This window comes from Charadrius vociferus, unplaced genomic scaffold (assembly GCF_000708025.1).
Source record: "Charadrius vociferus isolate BGI_N301 unplaced genomic scaffold, ASM70802v2 scaffold163, whole genome shotgun sequence".
Lineage (NCBI taxonomy): Eukaryota > Metazoa > Chordata > Aves > Charadriiformes > Charadriidae > Charadrius > Charadrius vociferus.
In genome coordinates this window covers 2,946,184-2,966,139 of record NW_009648332.1, presented here as the reverse complement: position 1 = coordinate 2,966,139, position 19,956 = coordinate 2,946,184, and the positions used below count along the sequence as shown (strand labels likewise).

Sequence of the window (19,956 nt, the reverse complement as noted above, 5' to 3'; positions counted from 1 at the left end):
GTGTAGCCAGCAGGACTAAAGAAGTGATTGTCCCGCGGTACTCGGCACTGGTGAGGCTGCACCTTGTTCAATTTTGGGCAGCGCAGTATAAGAAGGATATTGAGGTGCTGGAGAGGGTCTAGAGAAGGGCAACGAAGCTGGTGAAGGGTCTTGAGAATAAGTTTTATAAGGAGCGGCTGAGGGATTTGGGGTTGTTTAGTCTGGAGAAAAGGAGGCTGAGGGGAGACCTTATTGCTCTCTACAACTACCTGAAAGGAGGTTGTAGACAGGTGAGCATTGGTCTCTTCTCACAAGTTACAACTGATGGTACAAGAGGAAATGGCGTCAAGTTGTGCCAGGGGAGGTTTAGGTTAGACATTAGGAAAAAATTCTACACTGAAAGGGTTATCAGTGACTGGATCAGGCTGCCTAGGGAAGTGGTTGAATCGCCATCCTTGGATGTATTTAAAAGTCGTCTAGATATGCTGCTCAAGGACATGGTTTAGAAGTGGGCCTGGTAGAGTTAGATAACGGTTGGACTTGATGATCTTAAAGGTCTCTTCCAGCCATAACTATTCTATGATTCTATGACTGAATCCAAGACTTTAATAAAATAGTGAAAAAGATCTTTGTTTTCTAAAACGTCTTCATACAACAAAGGTCAGCTTGTTGGGAGACGTTGCCAGGTTCAAAATGGGCTATTATCATATATCGTAATGGATCTCGTTTACACTGGAAACAAATACCTTACCAAACCTCACTTCATTTGCAATGCTTTATCTTCTAATTATTATGTTATTCAGAGGGAGATAGATATGAAAAATTGTGTGCGTGTGTGTATGTGTGTGTATCTATATATATTGCAGATATAAATCCAGCTTGGTGTGTATATTGCAATGAAGTTCTGTATAATTACACTACAGAAATACATAATTTATAACTCGTACATAATATATTTGGAATTCTTTTTTTAGTGCTCTAGTGGTAGTAATTTGATATCTTACAATAGCACTGGTGGAAAGAGCTGCCTCCTATTGTACAATTCTTGATCAGAAACCAAATTTCATTGTTTAAGAATTCCACTGGGTAATGGTTTTTTCGGTAGGATTTGCTCTCTGTTGTATTTCAGACATGTAGTAGAAGTAGATGGACACTTTGAATTGCTATGTAATACCAAACTGCACGGAAGTTTTTGCAGAACATAGCACCTTGATAAATTCCCATAGCATTTTGTCGTGCACTCTCTCAATATTCATCCTTTTTTCTTTCCAAGTCATGCATGTTTGGGAGGGAGAAGTATATATTAGCATATTTGCAGCTCTGGCTGTTTTAAACATTGTTCAGCCAGAGAGTCAGAATGTGATGCTGTAGGGGTTTCACTTTGGTGGTTGTAATCCCTTGGAAGTGGTTAGCAGTTTGCAGGCTGTTGTAGATGGAGCCACAATTCCAAAGTTGTTCATTTCAGAAGTACTGAACCTCTCCTGACGATTAGATGATAGACATTTAGAGTAAACGAGAATTGCTATTAGAAGTTAGAGACTATTTAAAACCCTGCCTCACGGTTTCATTTTTAATTATATAGTGTACCGGTTTAAATTTATTTTGCCATCAGGAAACTGAAATAAATTCTGTGGATGTTTTTTATTTATTTCCTTTAGTAAATGTTTTCTTAAAAACAGTCATAAAATAAAAAGACATATATAGTATTTTTATTGGAATGGAAACAAGAATTACTTTTAGTGATGTTGATTTTGTTTTGGAATGATTTGGGGTTTCTTGTTTCTTTTGTTTTCAGCTGAAAAATACAGCATTCTCCTTTTACTTATTTAATTAAAGCCCATATCTATAGCGATTTATTTTTTCATGAGTCACATTTATTTACTAGCGCTTCTTGCTCCAGTTTGAATTCTGCATTCAAGCCTGCACAAACTTGTATGTACTTGTGCCTCTTCCCAGATGTTTCTGCTTTCCTCAGAGGATAACCTGTTTCTTGAGACCGAGTCATGTCCTCTGTCCTAGTTATTGCTCTGAGCTGTTTGTGGAGTATGGGTCTAACGTGCACGTAGCGGCAGCAGAGCCCAGGCAGGAGCGTTTAGTCTGTACTCTCAACACTTTGCAGTTTGTCCTTCAGATTCCTCTCCAGTTTCAGCATGGATAAGATGAAGCACCGCCCCGAACTTTCATGAGTTTTCTTATGGGAAATCCTCAACCTCAAGCTATGGTCTGGTGTTAGGACTTCATAATTGTAAAACAAGGGAGAGATTTTGAAGGAAAAATGGCGTTTTTCACTGTAGGTTGTATGTATGTGAGTTATAATAAATTGTGAAGTTGTTAATTAAGGCAAGTATTAATTGTTGTTCAGTTTTGATCATTTTATTTTTCCTATGGCCCTTCTGTCATCAAGCTCCCTGCTGTGTTGCTTTTCTTGTTTGGAAATTGAAAGCTAATGATTTCTGTTGTGGTAGTAGTAGTTGTACTGTTGTGGTAGTAATCCCATGATTATCCTCGTCTGTTGGCTATAAGCCTGGCAGGAGGTCTAGTGAATGGAAAAATGAGAACTTCTGTCCGTCTGAATGGGTACTTTGAAGCAGCTGAATGTGTTAATATAGAGCTGCCAGATATGCCCTAGTGCATCAACTTTTTCAGGGAATACAATAAATGCTACTGTTACTTTTGAAGTGAAAATGCAAATCTGACAACTGCTTGAAATGGCTTTGTGATTGCTCAGGTTTTGGGGATATTCTGGGTGAGGGTGCATCTATCCCAGTCACAGTTTTGTGTATTTTTTACCCAGCCTGGTTTCAATTAAATAAGGTGGTAGCTTATACGGAGTAGATCTATAAAGAAGCCCATGTAGACATTCTGAACAGAGAACAGGTGAACTGAGTGAATAATACACCCCTGCAACTGTGATGGGGAAAGATGGGTACAAAAATCAAACATCATATGAAGTGTGAGAGCGATTGGAAGACTGTTACAGACTAGTCTGAGGAAGTTTTGCATGCTGGTAACTGCTACTCACAATAAGTGAAGCATTGCGTCCCATGCCAATATGAGTAAGTTCTTTCCGAATTACTTGCTGATGTATTTCAATAAAAACATGCTGAGTGTGGTCAGAACTTTGAATATTGAGTTTCTCATGGTTTTTCTCAATGTTGGCATCTGCCACAGATGTGCCATCAAGTTACATTCACGATCTTGTCTGTTCTGTGGCTCTTGGTGTGGTAGTGACTGGGTTTGTATTGCTTTCCCAAAGAGCATGTGCTCATTTGCTCTTGAAGAAAATCCATCTGGCGAGATTGTTCTCAGGTGAATATTGCTTTGTATCTCTTACGGAACTGGGATGCTTGGGTTTTCAGGATGCTGGCATGGTGTTTGGTACTTGGCAGTTCTTGGTTGTTACTGATGACAGTGGAATGAGGCCAGCCAGATGCAGCTAACTTCCCCAAGCCACATATGTATGCCTTTCCTGAGACTGGATGCTAATACCAGCTTTTTGACCGGGGATTAACCAAAATATGAAGCATACATTAGGAATTTAACCTCACTGGTTTTGGTAAGAGCACCTAAGTGGCTTCACCACATTATTGAGGACAATAAACAAATGCAGAAATCTTTTTTTTTCTTTACCTTTCCTAGTATAAACTATTTCATTTGAGTCTAGAAGGGATTGCCAAACTGATATGCAAAGTATGTTATTCATCAGAGGAAGATACCTAAATGAAGAGTTCAGACCAGCATGGATCGTGACTGAGGAGAAAGTCACATCAGTGGATAAAAGCATGTTTCTTTTAAAGGCCTTTAGAGCTGCTTGGGATTAAAAAGTCAAGGGTAACCCAGCATAATTGAGAAGAGAATAAGTACTGACCTCCTGCAGCCCTGCTTTACAAGCATCATGCACACTTAAGGCACTTCGTAAATAATATCAATTGTCTGATGTCAGGTGCTGAAACTTAATATAAATAAAGGCACCTTGCTATTCACTCTGAGATTACCTCTTTAGAAAGGAAGTTGTGATACTTTGTAAATTGAATTACGTTCCTTTGAGCAGGCTAGCTTTTTGGAAGGTTTTTCTGACAGCTACACTTTCTTTATAAGCCTCTGAAACACAGTTCTATGCTTAAAATATGTAACCATGCAGTGGGTTGGGTTTGACCATGTCAAGTTGGTAATAGCGACTTGTCAGTGGAGCCTTGACTTGGAACCACCTTCAGAGACATGGCAGGAAAGGCTCACAACCCCTGGCGAGTACAGAAATGTTTGTGGGACAAGCCCAAAGTCCGAAGAAGCTTTTTGACTTGGATTTGTGGGTTGAAAAGGGCACTAGAGAGGTGTGTAGGAGAACACTTGCTTGATTCTATGTGGACACGTGCTGTCCACATAGCAGGCTCTTGCATGCTCTTATAATAGCGAATTGCAGCACAACTACCTAATCCCTATAGTTTGTTCTCTTCATAGCAGTAACCTATCAGAGTTTTCACTGTGCGAGCTGCTTGTGTCAAAAGCAGTAATTTATAACGCTGTGGCTTATGGTAGCAAAGTGCTGAACAGCTGAGTTGCACATTCCACTCTGAGGGTTTTTTTCATGTTTCTGTTGGCTGAAAAAATTCTTGTTAAGGCATCCCAAGCGTGTGAGCCTTGAATCTCCATCTCCTGAAACGGAAAAAATAAGTAGTCGTCCCCTTCTGCTGCAGCACTTGGCATCAGTCACAAGTGGAAACGTCTGATTGCTTTGTCATCCCAGTGGGCAGTACCACACATCTCAGAACTATATGGTATTGTACAGCTTCACTTTGCCTAGCCTCTTTCACACACAAAACACTTCAGAAAAGGGCACAGAATTCAATTCAGTTTAGCAGTTCATGCACTTCATACATTTTAAGGTTAGAAAGGATTATTGTGGTTGTGTTGTTGGAACCGAGAAGCTCACCAAATAATTTTACTATCATCAGGCCTGTCGCTTCTATTTGGGTAAGAACAGATGGGGAGGGGAAAAGGAAGTATAAATGAAGAAGAGGAGATTAGTGAGGGTAGGTGGGAATTGCAAAAGCAAGCAAGTGGAGTTGAGATAGAAAGGTGCCAGCAGCTATTTTAGATAAGAGAAAATCTTTTTCGTGAACACGAATTGATGCATTGGTTTGCACTCACTCACAAGATGCCTGAGTTGGTGCATTAGCAGTGTTTTCACTGAGCAGGCAATAGTGTCACAGCACAGGCTGACAGAGAAATGCGTTTGCATATGGGCAGGATCAATGATTTTCAGCAGCTGACAACATTTGATGCGGCTCTATTAATCATGTTAGTCCTTCATTTTGACAAGTAGCTACTTTTCATCAAGTATGGTCAGGTGAGCATTACAGAAATTGTAGCTACTGTAAGAGTTCTGGAATTTGATCCGAGTTAATGCTGTCAGCTCTGGCTTGTGTTTATCTGTAAAATTACAAATCAGCTTCACCAGGATAGTGGCAAGCTACGAATGACCCACACCTTGCCATGGGGTGCCTGGGCTGCTGAAGCCTGTCTCATTTTAACAGAGAACTTGAACTTAGTTTGTGCAGCACCTTGTGGGCACAGAAAACAAAAATTCCACTAAGGTGCCCACAAATTTGAGTAGTAAGGAAACCCCTGAACTTACTTGTTAGTCAGAGTAGAAGAGGAGCTTTTTGTTTCCAGACCTGCCAGTAGCTATATTTAAAGCTGGAGGTCCTAAGGTCATGCGAAGGAAGCAATACTCGGTGGTGATTGTGCCAGGGTGGTCTGGAGGAATGCAGAGTAGCGTGGCCACATCTCCAGAGTGAGGGCAGGAATAGCTGTATTGTTCTCATGCCCATGCTGGCTTCATGGAGGGTTGCTATGACTTGGGAAGTTCACAGGGGTTAAGTGTAAAGGACAGTCTTGAAACGACTCATTGGTTAACCTTTCCTTTGCTGGCCAAAATTGTATCTACTGTATTTATTTTTCTTGCATTTGTAAATGCTTGTGTATGATTTTTAGCCTGTTCTGCAGTGTAAATATAGAGAAGGTTTAACTTGAAGATTATACTTGTATAACTGAGGATGTCAAAGTCGCACTTCTGTGACTTACGTTTTTACTTACTTAAAACCTAGTGTTTGTGTGTTTGTGTGTGTCTCTTGTGTGTAAAAGGGAGAAACCCTCCAGTTGATGTGCATGTTGGGGACATGCAGATCACTGCCTTGAGTTCAAATACAAACACTCTGTTCTTAGGTGGCGGAAAAAGAGCAGGAACTCCTACTTAGCAATCTCTCTGTCTGCAGGTGGGAAAATCTGGGATTATTGCAGGAGCCTAGGAGGCCAGCATGAGTGCCTCAAACCCATGAATTCCTCATGCGTGGTGTGATCAACCACACCGTGCTCTCTGAAATTACTTGTGTTTTTCTTTGAGAGCAAATCAACACTATTAATATTCACATCTTCCTATGGAGAATTGTGATCAGCTGTTCTGTACATTATTTGCATGCTGTTGTTGTCATTTGATAAAAGGAATCACACCATGGTTCTTTGCTTCGATGTTAAATGCTGCGTTGGATGTTATAATAATCTAATCAACATTCAGATTCATTCAGCCATTCCAGTGTAAACATTTTTGGAAATTAAGAGCATCAAAGAATAAAAATGTGAGTAAAAATTAGTGATGTTTCTCCCCTGTGTCTCTCTCAGTTGCGTTTTACATTAAGTATACTAATTAAATAAACACTCTTTTGTGTAATTGTTAAAATGACCCAGATCTTCAATATGTGTCTGAGCAGGCACCCCAGTGGTTTGCCTAAATGGAAAGACAACCAGTGGGCATTAATCAATTGACCGGGTACACATCTCTCTTTAGTCGCAGCTGGGTCTAAAAGTTCAGTCAACAGCAGCTTCTACAGTAGAAACCCCTTGAGTATCTGGAGGACACCGAAAACAGGCTTTCTTTGGGTGCTTTTGTAGTGCTAGGGGGGTTGCAGGTACCGCTTCCTTAGCAGCAATACTGGGCTGAGCTGCCCTTACTCTTCCCTGCTATCCCTGGGGTGCATCATCGCCTCCATTACACTGCCTCTACTACGTGAAACAAGCAGGTCTCCATGAAAGAGGCAGATCACAGAAATGATTGAGGTTAGTCTCCCTCCCTGCTGCCCCAGGAAAGGCGGTAGGTCGGTGGTTGTATGTGCTGTCCTGGTAACTAACACTTGCAGGCATGGCTCAGTCGGGTGCAGAAAGGAAGGTGTGTGTGTGTGTTCCTACAGAACTGACTTCATACCAGTGATAGTCACTGAGTACATGTATCACCAAAGGTGGATCGACCGGAGATGTCATGGCTTTGGTGGCTTTAGTTTGCAGCAGTTATTCCATAACAGATTACGCACTTTGGCACAGGAGGTGACCTGAGCCCCTGTATGCAGCAAATCATTGTTTCTGGTGTGATAAATAGACACTAGTGCTTCAGGAGGCAAAGTGATTTTAATATGGATTTTTTTCCCCCTTCTGAAAAACTCTTTAAATTCTTGATATAGCTCTCAATCTAGTAAAGTAACGAGCATTTTTGTTCATAGGTAATGTCGTGGGCAACCTGGGACACTCCTTTTTCAGCCAGAGCTTCCTCGGAAGCAAAGAACATGGAGGGTTCTTGTACGTTGCAGCTACCTATCAGTCCCTGCAAGACCTGGTGCTCCCAACACCACCATACTTGTTTGGCATCCTCATTCAGAAATGGGAGACTCCCTGGGCTAAAGTGTTCCCCATTCGGCTGATGTTGAGACTGGGAGCTGAATACAGACGTAAGTAACATACATTCTTTTAGCTGCAATTATTTCTGCAGGAGAATATATTCCGATTTAGAGCGCACACACCCCCAGCCCTAAATTGTTACCTGTCAAAGCCACACAAGCTTAAACAGGCAAGTAAAAATTGTATTTGATACCTGCATTGCGTCCAACTTAATAGCGCAACAGTACTGAGGTTGTGATATGACCTATAGCCTTTTTACAGCTGTACTGGTTGATCAGGGAGATTTTTGTGGGGACAAATCTAGTTCTGAACAGCTGTTTGTAGTTCACTTAGTGACCTGAAATGGTTATGTGGAGTCTTATTCAGCTGACGTACTTAGGACAAGGGAGAGCCTTTGAGACGTTAAGCTTTTCAGTGCTGAAATGAAAGAGCATTTGCTTTTAGGTTTTTAAAACTACACTCATTTTCCAGAGAATAACAATATGTGTGCAGGGCAACTGATGTTGCAGTTTATTGCAAAAATTCTGTTGCAACTATTAACAAATAGGCTGTAGAGAGTGTTTCAGCTGAACAAAATCTTAGCAGTTAGCATGAAATTAGCATAAAGTTAGAATAAAATGTTTTTCAAAAAGCATTTGCTGTCACTGGAGGAAAGAGGTTATTGGAAGTCTGTCTACCATGATGGGCCAAAAATTTGCTGTCTTGCTCATCTGCTGTTTTAATTGGCACATCTCGTAAATCTGAATTACTATGAAAATGGTCTGTTGTTAGGTTTTTTTCAAAACTTTTTAACAAAGTAAGTTTTAGAATACACTTTATAAAGATTTGTAAATTTAACTTGTGACACTCAGGGAACATTGGGAATTTTTTAATAAAATACATATGCTACTAGAGAGGAAAAAGAAAATCTTCAAAATTTGCTTTCTGAAGGTGAGGACTGTAGGTTAAAGTTGTCCAAAGAAACATTAGTGTTAAATGTATTTAAGTTTTTGTGTGTATCCCTGAGGTTTTTAAGTAGTGTATTTATTCCTGTGAATATTTAGAAAAACAAACAAAGATGCTCATATTTTGGGTGTGACATCTGTTTTTGAGCACAGAAACAAATGTTTTGATATTCACAGACAGAAGTACCTGCTCTGAATGTGCTGGGAAGCTGCGGTTTGAATTACTTCTATAGCTGTGGTTTGGATTCAGGCACATTCACTTGTGCTGTGACAGAGTTGACTGCAGATCACTTCCTCAGTCCCCTCTCGGAAGGGGCTGCATTTGTGTCCCAGGTTTCCTTGGCTACATCCTCTTTTCTGGTGGAATTGTCAGATTTTGGCCATTTGTCCAGTGCTGCTGAATGTGCAGCAGATCAGATGCAGGAGTCACTCTGCGTTGCTAGCTGTCCAGAAAACATCCGCTGAGCATCTGTAGATCAACTGTACCTCTCAAGCACGGGGAATTCAGTGCATCTGAGCAGCTGTATGCGTCCAGGGTGGCAGACATGGGAAATTCAGCACTTCTTGGTGCCTCAGGATACTGTACATGAGTTGGTCGGCTGTATGCTGCACGTGTAGGAGCTGAGAAGCTTTCTAGATCATCGGTGTGCAGAAGCTGGAGCTTATTTCTATCAGGAAATCCTGATGATGTTATTCAAACGTGTTGCATGTTTTGCAGCCCCTTCTGACTGCATGGGGAACTGTGAAGATGTGCAGCATTTTGGAAAATCAGGCTGAGTGTTTGCCTGAGGATAGTTTAGGAACCTTCCTTCAAACATTGCGTTTAGAAAACCTTGGCATTATGTATTACTGCATGAGTCATGTTTCAAGCACTGTTATGGCATCTGCTGCAACACAATGTAATGTAGCCAGATCCATACATTACATTTTGAATTGCGTCATAGATGTTTTACAAGTATGCCTAAGTCAGCTAAGGAATGCAGGTATTTTGCATTGCTGACATACCATAAATGTAATTTTAATTGCTTTTGACATACTCCTGTAGAGAATTTGCCACATTACTGTGAAATTATGAAAACAGAAAATGAAATCATCTCAATATTACCGCTTGAATGTCACACAACAGCCACAGAAGCTAAAGGTTTGTGGTGCTATAGTGGAGAGCAGCAGGGTGGTCATAAAAAAGGGAGAAGCTGTTTCCAAGAAGTAGCCTGAGAAAAGCATTTAGAAAGGTCATCTTTGCAATCAGTGTCTCTTCTTTTGCTGCTGCTTCCCATATTCAACTGAGGAGATTGCATTTGAGTCTGGTTTTGCAGAATCTCAGTATGCAAATTTGAATCTGATCTTTTCTGTTTTATTTTATCCTAGTTTATCCATGCCCACTTTTTAGTGTCAGATTTCGTAAGCCTTTGTTTGGAGAGACTGGACACACGATTATGAACCTTCTCGCAGTAAGTGCCAAGACTGAGTTTGCATGGTCCATCGGTGTGAATGATCAATGTGGGGAGAACTGTACTCCTGTTGCATGTAGTAGCTGGCATGCTTAGAAGATGACAAGAGGAAATAGCAGGCATTTGGGTGAATTTACCTGCTGTTACTGATATTGGATATTAGCTTTCGACAACATGGTGAATTATAAAAAGGTATCCAAATCAATATCCAAAACCTGGCCACCTGAGAATGTTTGGATCCGGAAATAAGTGCAGTAGTTGCTCAGATTCCTTCCTCAGAAGTGCTGGGTCATCACAGTGTGCATTCGCAGCTCTCTGATTATACAGAGCCTTCAACTGAAGCGAAGTTATTAGCTCTTCCTACTTTGCTAATGTTTGCAATATAGAAAATTCTCTTTGATGCATGACTTAATTTCACTGCTAGAAACACTAATAACTCTATCCAGTAATGTAACAGAACACAGAAAGCAAATTTTCTTACATACAGTGATGACATTCAAGGCTGAAGAATATTAATTTTGATGTAAGAAAATCAGTGAAATGGCTAACAGTCATGATGAGGTTTTTTTCATTTGTGTACTGCAATTATGTAGGTTACAAGCTGTGATGTCTCCATTCCTCCCTGCCTCTCAGTCACTGATTACAATTATTTTAATGGGCTAACTAGGAGTCTCTAGGATAGTTATGAAACCTACAGCGTTAATGTTGATCATCATGACTAACTTTTAAAAACTTGTTTTAATTACCAGGACTTCAGAAATTACCAGTACACGCTGCCGGTGGTCCAAGGTTTAGTGGTTGATATGGAGGTCAGAAAAACCAGCATCAAAATTCCCAGCAACAGATACAATGAGGTAATGCTTATAAGAAATACATTTTTCTTTGTTTCTTTGTGGTTGGAGGACCTGGGATCTGAGGGAACTTTGTTTTATTCACCACCACTAGGGAAAACTGCCTCAAAAGCAAATGATAAATGCATGATGCACATGTTTTGAGGGTGAGTGAGCATGGTTCCACAGGAAGAGTGCAATTCAAGTTAGTGTTAATTAAACTCTTAAACTCTTTTTCTTCAGTTTTTTTTTTAAGTGTTTACCTATAAAGTGTAATTGTAAATAATAGAAAATACTGCTTTGATTTGAAGAAGTAAGTTGGCAAACTTTACACTTGGGGTGAACTAGAAGGAGAAAGTGCATTAGCTTTTCTCATCTGTCCTGTGTGTGCATATCCAAAGCATTTATTAGTATTTTCTGGGATGTTGTTTATTTTATGTAAAATTTCAACATCTAAATTTTATACCTGATTTCTGATGTGAAAAAATGTGTCTTTAGGATTTAGTACTGTTGAGAAAGCTTAGTGACAGGATATTTGAACAGTAATGAAAGAGCAGTGGAGATGATTGATTTTGTGCTCTGTCTGAAGAGAAGGGGGCAAATTGGTATTTTGAAACCAATCAGCATTTGGGGTGAGAGCAAAGCTCCTGGGCAAAATGGTATTTGTAGAAGTTCTTGTAATATCAGAGCAGAATACAGCTTTATCTCGGGAGAGAATTTCCCTGCAAGAAGCATTTGAGTAAAATAACAGTGAGAATAAAGAAATAAATTGGGAAAAAAGGAAAGAGTGTTCTTATGTGCAGTTTGAAAAAGCTGAAACTGATGAAGCAAGAAGATAAAGGGTCTGTTAAAAGGTGTATTAATTCTTGATGCAGTTGCGAGAAAATGGAAGAGGGCAGTAAAGTTTGCATGAATTAAACACGGATTGGCACACAAGATGTAGTCTAGTGTTAGCTGTGCCTGGCGGTTGCAAGTGTGTGAGCTGCAGTTCTGCACTAAGCTGGACCGTGAGGAAATTCCTGTGTTACGCAGCTCAGCAAAATCTCTGCATCAGGATTGGGTTCTCTTTCCAGTGTGAAGTAAGGATTCAGCTTTTTAAAAGAAGGAAGTGTTATTTATTTAACATTATTGCTTGCAATCCAGTTGAAAGGTTGAATTACTAGAAATTTTTCATCCGAGTTTAGTTTGAATTAAGATGAATTAAATCATAAAACCTTTACTTTTTTCCCATGTGAAGTGGTATTTAATTAGGAAACAGTGTCACTCAAGCTATCTAGAAAGTGAAAAACTCATTTTCAATATCTCATGCACGGATTAAATGTGGAGAATTCAGACTATAATTAACAAATTAAACATGAATATATAGTTTTTCTATTAAATACATATTTTTATCTTCAAAACTATTTAAATTTTCTACAACTTCTAGTGATACGTAGTTGCCTGTTTAGTCCCTCAGAAAAGGTGACTGTCATTTTTTAATCAGTTGCCTTGTTACAAAGTACAGTTGACATGTCCAGTTGTTTCTTTCAATTCTAAATGGAGCTACTGCTCTCCATGAAGATGGCTGCTGTTGAGCTAAAATCTTGTTTCTGGAGCATGACATGATAAACTAGATAATGAAATACACTGTTGTCTGATGCAAAATCTTAATTAAGTTTCCTCCCCAAACATTACACCTGTGCACATTTGTCAATAGTGAGCATCAGCTAATGTTCCTGACACTATAATTACGGTTTTATGTTAGACTGAGAGAGACAAATGTGTTGTGTGTAGCGTGCATGCTTATCAGCTACAGGAAGCAGAGGATGGGAGTATGACTGCTGTTAAGAGATGTCAAATAATTCAGCATTTTCCTTCTCATCAGGGTTTTCTTGTGGGGGGAGGGAGGTAATTTAATTTGCCTTTTTTTTTTTTTTGTCTTTTAAGCAAACATAGAATTTTTGGTTTTGACATGAATTCCAGAGATAGATGACTCCCTCAGTTTTCTTTTGGATCAAAAATCTCGTAGTCTGAGCCTCCAGGAAGAGGAAGAGAGGAGAAAAGGAAAGAAGCTGTATAATTTACAGGAATATTTTGTCAAGGCATGTAACTAGGTTTTTCTTAGATGATAATCAGCAAAACTGAACTGCAAATATATCCCAAATGCTTTTGGGTGCTTTTTAGAGATCTCCTTTGCAGAGAATTAAAATTATTTCTGGATGTCTATGATTCAGATCTTGTGTAAAAGTTGTCAAATTAGGAACATTGATCCCAGTTTCACCAGTTCATACAGGTGAAGCACAGAGGCACTAAAGCTTTCGGTCATGGCCGAACCAGGATTAAATGCCACAAGTCTGAGTGCCAGTCTAGCACTGAACTGCTGAGGCAGCATTTATGATTTATGTCATAAGCAACTGTAGTTGTGTAAACATGCCAGATATTTCCTCCCTATGTTTTTCTAATGTTTTTTTCCTGTGAATTTATTTTTTTAAAACAGCTAGAGAGAATAGCTTTTGCAACCTACATAGCTCACCCAGCCCTTATACCATTTATCTTAATTACATAAAAGGTGGCACTTTTAAAGCATCTAGACGGTGTAAGACCTGAACCCTCTTTTCAAAAGCAGTTTATGGTTCTGAGTGCTAAAATCTGACATGAGAATATGAGCCCTCTTGAGAAGCTTGCTCTGCCCGATTAAACTGTTCCAAGAATCACCTATTTATGGTAGTGCTTGACGAACAGGGTAGAAATGGTAAACCTTTTTGTTTGCAGATGATGAAAGCCATGAACAAATCCAACGAGCATGTTCTAGCAGGGGGAGCGTGCTTCAATGAGAAAGCAGACTCGCATCTGGTGTGTGTTCAGAATGATGACGGGAATTACCAGACGCAGGCCATCAGCATCCATAATCAGCCGAGGAAGGGTGAGAACGGGGGTTCACGAGGAGGCCGTTCCCTCCCGGCGCTCTGCGTGACTTCTTTGCTGTTTGTGTTACCGTTCCAGCATGTGGCTTTGTGAATTGGTCAGAACTGGATTTGTCTGCATTTCACTGAGTTTCTCTTAAACATTCAGAGAAAATAATTCAGGCTGCTGGCATTACTGAATGGGCAGCTTGGTGAGTTGGATGTGCGACACAAGGAATAGTAACTCGTTGCTCTATCTGCCCTTTACCCACTCGGTGTTTTATTCCCCTTTGAGAATCCACAATCTTAGATGTCAGGGGGCACACTGTGCAGTTTGCATCCTGTGTACAGTCCGCATCAGGCTTCTCTGGGTCAATGGTGCTGTCCTGAATTTGTCTGAGAGGTGTTCTAGCAACTTCATAGATCAAGCATGCGTAAAATAAAGCACATAACAGGTTGCTGCCTTGTAAATATGGTAATACTGCTTGCACAATACAGCTCAGGACTTGCGGTGCTCCAGAGGTCATGGTGCCGTAATTGGCTTAGGCAACATCTCTGCATTAATAATGAGAGCGGTCTTTGGCATTATTGGAGACTACAGGTGAGGTTGCGGTTGCCTGTGCTTGACCTATACTATGTGAAAGGGGGAAGATGACATTTAGTGTGAGAGAAGGATAAATAGGAATAACCAACAATGGCAGCATTTTAGTAATGCATCTTCAAGAAACTCCTTGTGTTCACCTCAATTAGACCATCTAATTTCCAGGCTTTATTTTCGTTAGAGTGGGCTGGAAGGCTGCAGCAGCAGTGGGCTAAGAATTTAAATGTTGTGGTTTTGGGGCAAATTTCTGACAAAGACATTTATGCTGTCTTCAAATGACAACCAGCAAGACAGAGCCCAACTTTTATGTTTTGCAAGTATCCCCAGTCACTCCAGTGAGTATACTGGCATAGAGTGTCACTCAGGACTGATGGTCTTATCTGACTTCTGTTCATTTTACATATGGGACAAGAAGAGGGATTTCCAGCAAGAATTTCATGATGCTTAGCGGTCAGTTAAGACAATTTTACTTTAAATCAGGTGGCTTTAAACTGTAGCCTTGCCAGTAGGTTGGCGTTACAGTGTGATCCATAAACAGCTCGCTCCCAATCTTTGCCAGCTGTGTGGGAACATTTAGAGGTTATTTATGTACTTGGTTGCCCTAAATTAATAGTCCTGAAACTTAGAGGTGTGTATGGGGAGAGTGATAAAATATGAGCATGTATTAAGGTTGACAAAAACTGTTGTCCAGTTTAGAAAATAACTGGGTGATTTGCCTTTCCATATCCAAGCCGGTGATCTACGTTAGTCACGATAATTCTAAGCACCATTTGTCCTGATTTAGAGTATTCACCTCTCTGGATGGTAGAGCTGTGATACCTGATTCTTGTGTAAGGCATTGTTTGACGAAAGCCTCACTAAATCACTCCTGTTGTTGTTATTGCAGTGACTGGTGCCAGCTTCTTTGTGTTCAGTGGAGCTTTAAAATCCTCTTCAGGCTACCTTGCCAAATCCAGTATAGTAGAAGGTAAGAACTGAACTGCTTGCTTAAAACACACTGCTTCCCTCTTCGCGTGGCTCAGCTCTGTAGTTATCAGGGCTCTGCTGTTATGCCTTGGGCATTTGAATCATGCTGCTGCTTCAGCTTTATCCTACTTTTTAGCCAAAAGAACCCTGTTTTCTTTAATGAGGAGGAACTTGTCCAGATGCTGTAGAACAGGGACACAAGAAAATGAGGGTAAGATACGAAACACCTGGCTTGTGAGCCTGTGATCGGTTTACTGGTTTGGGTTGTGTGAGGAAACTGTGAGCCTAAGTAGTATCAAATGTGTAGTCCACCGACCAGGAGAGGAAGCCGTGCTAAACTTACTCTGGTCCCAAATAGCTCTGCATTATGCAAGATTATGAATGTGCATTGTTTATATGCTCGTACGTGGGCAGATGAGAACATGACACGTCGCGACTGTTGAGCTGGCACCTCTCTGATTTGGTTTGTTCTTTTACCAGTTGTCATATCACAGAAATAAATGCCGACTGTGTACACTGGATTGAAAGCCGTTATTGCTTGTTAGCTGAGCTACAGAACTGTGTAGTCTAACCTCACCGCAGATGTGACAGTGGAGACAGTAGTGTTTTAAGTGTGCTCCTTACGGTTTGTGAGTGAGGTATGCCAGAAGCCCACGCGTGCAGTCAGTTAGCACAGCTCCACTGACGAGCAGGAACTCTTAAGCTGCGCCAGCTTGAGAACTTGCAGCTGTATGAGCGTGCAGTCCACGGGGAGTGGGCACTCAGGGCCGAAAAGCGGTCATCTGACTGTAAGTCAGTGTATGGAGGCCATTATACCATTTTCTGTGTCTAAATTGGTGGTTTAGTGCAGGACAGATGTATAGGTGGATTCAGGCAAGGAGTCTGTACGCTGGGGAAGTGTATCATTCCTAAGTTATTTTGGCAGTAATTTAGACTGATCCAATCCAAATTCTGTATCTTTTGCCACTGTCAGGCAAGCATTGACTTCCCAAAAGCTCTGTGACTGCTGGAGTGCTGCTTCCAGTGCCAACAGAGGTGATAGCTGAATGGAGGGGGATCACACAGGGTTTCTGAGGGTTCCCTAGAGCAGGTGCCAAGTTTTGAGGCAAACTAATGTGGCCATTGCTATAGCTGACTTTATCTGGTAGAGGGACTTCACATTATCCTTGTGTTTTCCCTAGTCAGCGTTCATCAGTGCTGCATTTTAGGAATCTGAGAGTTCAGAAACAGTTTTATGTAGCATTGCTCCCTATGACTCTTAAAACAGATGTTTAACCTGACTCTTAAAACAGATGTTTAACCTTTCTGTTGCAAAAAGAGGAAGGATGCCTGTGTCTTTTTTTATATAGGCTCTGTTCAGTGTGGCTTATCTTGGCTTATGAGGATTTCTTGGTTCCCTAGATGGAGTCATGGTCCAGATAACTGCGGAGAACATGGACTCTTTGCGGCAGGCGTTGAGAGAGATGAAAGACTTCACCATCACTTGTGGGAAAGTAGATGCTGAAGACCCTCAGGAACATGTTCATATTCAGTGGGTAGAAGATGATAAAAACTTTAGTAAGGGGTAAGTAGAGGAGCAATCGCTTGACATTGCATGGCGACTGTTTGACTGTTTGTTAAAAATTTTAATTGATCTTATAAGGTGCATGAGTTTTGAAATCGATAGGAATTACAAGTCTCTGCCTCTGTTTTGAGTGATAAGATGTGATTAAATGTAATGAAAATGGAATTGAGATACCAGAGCTTTGGGGCATCAATTTAGAAAGTTGTCAATGCTATGGATTTTTTGCCATTGCTAATATCCAGTTATTGGAAACCACTAATCTGTCTCTAACGCTCAGTGCTGAACCCTGCATATTGTGGTCACTTCACTCTCCTGGTGCTTAGTTTGCATTAAGTAGTGCTGGAAATAAAATTGCTGAACATCAACAGTATATTTGGACTCTTGATAGTTAAGCCAAAAGAAAGGTGTATATGGCAGCTGAAGTATTTATGGCACTAAAGTGCTGTTGTGATGAGTACAATGTTTAAGGATTTGGCATCTAGAAAGAAGCATATTTCTGTAGTATCAGGCTCTCCAGGTCAGTCTTAGGTTCTGTATTTAAATTCTGGGCTAAATAGCGTTTCAGGTATTGCTGGCCTACACTGAGGTTACAAATGACTAAAATCTGTATGGAACACCTCATTGCTGTATTAGCACCTTATGAGAGCTCAGCTCTGGGGTGAAGCTTTGTTGAAAACCTTCAGGAAGGTCCTTCCTGCACCTGGTTTGTGCATATTGACCAGGGTGGCCGTCAGGGGTGGGAGCTGCAGGGGACAGCGGGGAGCACACTGCTTCTCGGCTCTTCCCTCCTGCACAGCCCCAAAGGAGCCCGTTCCAGAAAGACTGCTCGCTGTGAAGCTCCAGGCCCAGCACCACCATCACAATTAGCAGTTACATTCGAGATCACTGGTTTGGGCACCCTGAGAGAAGCCTTTGGGTTCTTTTCTGAGGCTAATTTTGGTCTACGCCCCACTAAGCTGATGTGGTACGTTGCCGTGTAGTAGCAGCTCAAATTGCAGAACACTCGGTTATGAAAAAGCCTGCAGTGAGGCAGTTGGAGGAGTCGGGTGCAGCAGAGGAGCTGCTCTTTGATCCCCAGCAGTTCTCTTTTGCAGTGGTCTCTGTTCAGCTCACGGCTTCTGCTAAGGCGTAACTTACCCTTTTCCCTCCCTTTTACAGTGTTGTAAGCCCTATTGATGGCAAATCAATGGAGTCTATAACGAGCGTGAAGATATTTCATGGCTCAGAGTACAAGGCAAACGGAAAGGTCATTCGGTGGACAGAGGTAAGTCAGTCGCGTTGCGCTGCATGTAAACCAGCACCTGGCATTCCGGGATTGCAACTGCAGCCTGCTCTTCTTTTGACCTGCTCTCCCCGCTCACCAAAATTAAAGCAGCAAATTCATCACAACAAACCCGTATTACCTTTCCTACCTGCAAGGGAAGATTTAGTGCAGGATTGCGCAGAATAAAGTATCCTCTCGCTGCTGCGCAGCTCAGGCTCTGTCGTGGTCAGCCTCTGCAGTGGCCGCCTCCTCTCCCATGGGGCTCTTGAACATGGGATGGAGGGAACCTGAAAAATACTTGCTCACTGTGTCGCCCAACGTAACAGTTGGTTTCATCTACATTTGTTAAAAACTACCTTTTTAAACGGAGACAGATGTTAATAATTCTTTTTAAAAAAAGTTATTTCAAGCCACCTTCTCTAAAACGCTGCAATTTAAAATGAAGGTGCTGTGGTGTAAATCACGTGCAGTAGCTGCTCCATTAAGGAACTGCTTTCATAGCTGAGGTCAGCTGTGACTCTGCCAGCACCAAATGCCGCATTAGAAGATTTCTTGAAGCGTTTCACTTAACCTGCCCAGGAGGAACCAAGTTACTCACTCCGCAGCTCACCACCTTAGTGTTTTTTTCCCAGGTCTGTTGGGTTCAACAGAGACAAGTTCAGTGATGATGGTAGTACAGATCTTCAGGATGGGAATGTGAATTTCCTGAAATTGACATCTGTTTAAAAGCAGGTTTTTATTAAAAACCATGTACAATACGTAGTGAATTTCCATAATGAGGCTTTTGACCAGAACTGAAAACTTTTTGAGAACACAAATATTTAAATCTTTCTTTTGAAGTTTTTTTTAATTTTTTTCCCCCTAAGGTGGCTTGTCTTTGGAGTCTTTTGCTGGTCTTCCCTGAGCAGCTCTTCTTTAAGTCTTTATTTGTAAAAAGTTTAAATGGCATCTCAGTAACCTCATTTTCTAGAAAAGCCAAGTGTTATGTTTTGTGTTAACTCATCCCTTCAGGTGTTTTTCCTGGAAAATGATGAGCAACATAACGGTCTGAGTGACCCAGCCGATCACAGCAGGTTGACTGAAAACGTGGCGAAGGCGTTCTGTTTAGCTCTCTGTCCCCATCTTAAATTGTTGAAAGAAGATGGAATGACTAAGCTAGGGCTGCGTGTTACGCTAGACTCAGATCAGGTAAGTCTTGAACAGTTCTGGTTTAACTGGGGGGTTGTTCCCTTGTTCGTTCCCCAGAAAGGAAACACCTCAGCCATTCTCTTGGTTAAAGAACTGCCGATACCAGATGCTAATTGAGTGGTGTTGACTGTTGTTTGGTGTTTTGGGCCATCTGTTAAATTCAGAAAGCTGGTGCCTAGCCTGAATTAACACTGGGCTTGACCTCCTGATGCCACGAGCAGCACCTGCTCTGTAGTCAGAGACCTGTGAACAGCCCCACCACGTGCTCAGAGGAGACTCTCAATTGGCCTTTTCACCCTAAGTTAAAGGCAGGAGTATATTCACTGTATTTGTGGGTGAGCATACAACATTGTTCACAAGCACGGCTGTTCCTAGAAGATCACATTGCGTATGTGGCAGAGCAACGGAAGGAAGGTCCCTTTGAGAGTGCTCTACAGCAAAAGCTACGAGCAGAGCTGAGGGTCTCCTGCCAAGACAGCTGGCCGTGCCCTGCAGTGGATGCGTTCTTAGCATCAACCAGCTTTAAAATACTGCATCGCTTAATCTGATAAAGCAGGGTGCA

General features: G+C 41.3%; 1 protein-coding gene across 2 annotated transcripts in view; it reads left to right on the top strand.

Moving 5' to 3' along the window:
* The window catches only part of ZFYVE9 (zinc finger, FYVE domain containing 9), a 39,740-nt gene that overhangs the window by 19,273 nt on the left and 511 nt on the right, over positions 1-19,956 (top strand). For both annotated transcript variants that reach the window (XM_009884621.1, XM_009884620.1), the window contains 8 exons: positions 7,530-7,754; positions 10,017-10,099; positions 10,849-10,953; positions 13,681-13,831; positions 15,299-15,379; positions 16,780-16,942; positions 18,101-18,206; positions 19,218-19,394. In XM_009884621.1, coding sequence (XP_009882923.1) covers positions 7,530-7,754; positions 10,017-10,099; positions 10,849-10,953; positions 13,681-13,831; positions 15,299-15,379; positions 16,780-16,942; positions 18,101-18,206; positions 19,218-19,394 — 1,091 coding nt within the window. The remainder of the gene's footprint in view (positions 1-7,529; positions 7,755-10,016; positions 10,100-10,848; positions 10,954-13,680; positions 13,832-15,298; positions 15,380-16,779; positions 16,943-18,100; positions 18,207-19,217; positions 19,395-19,956) is intronic.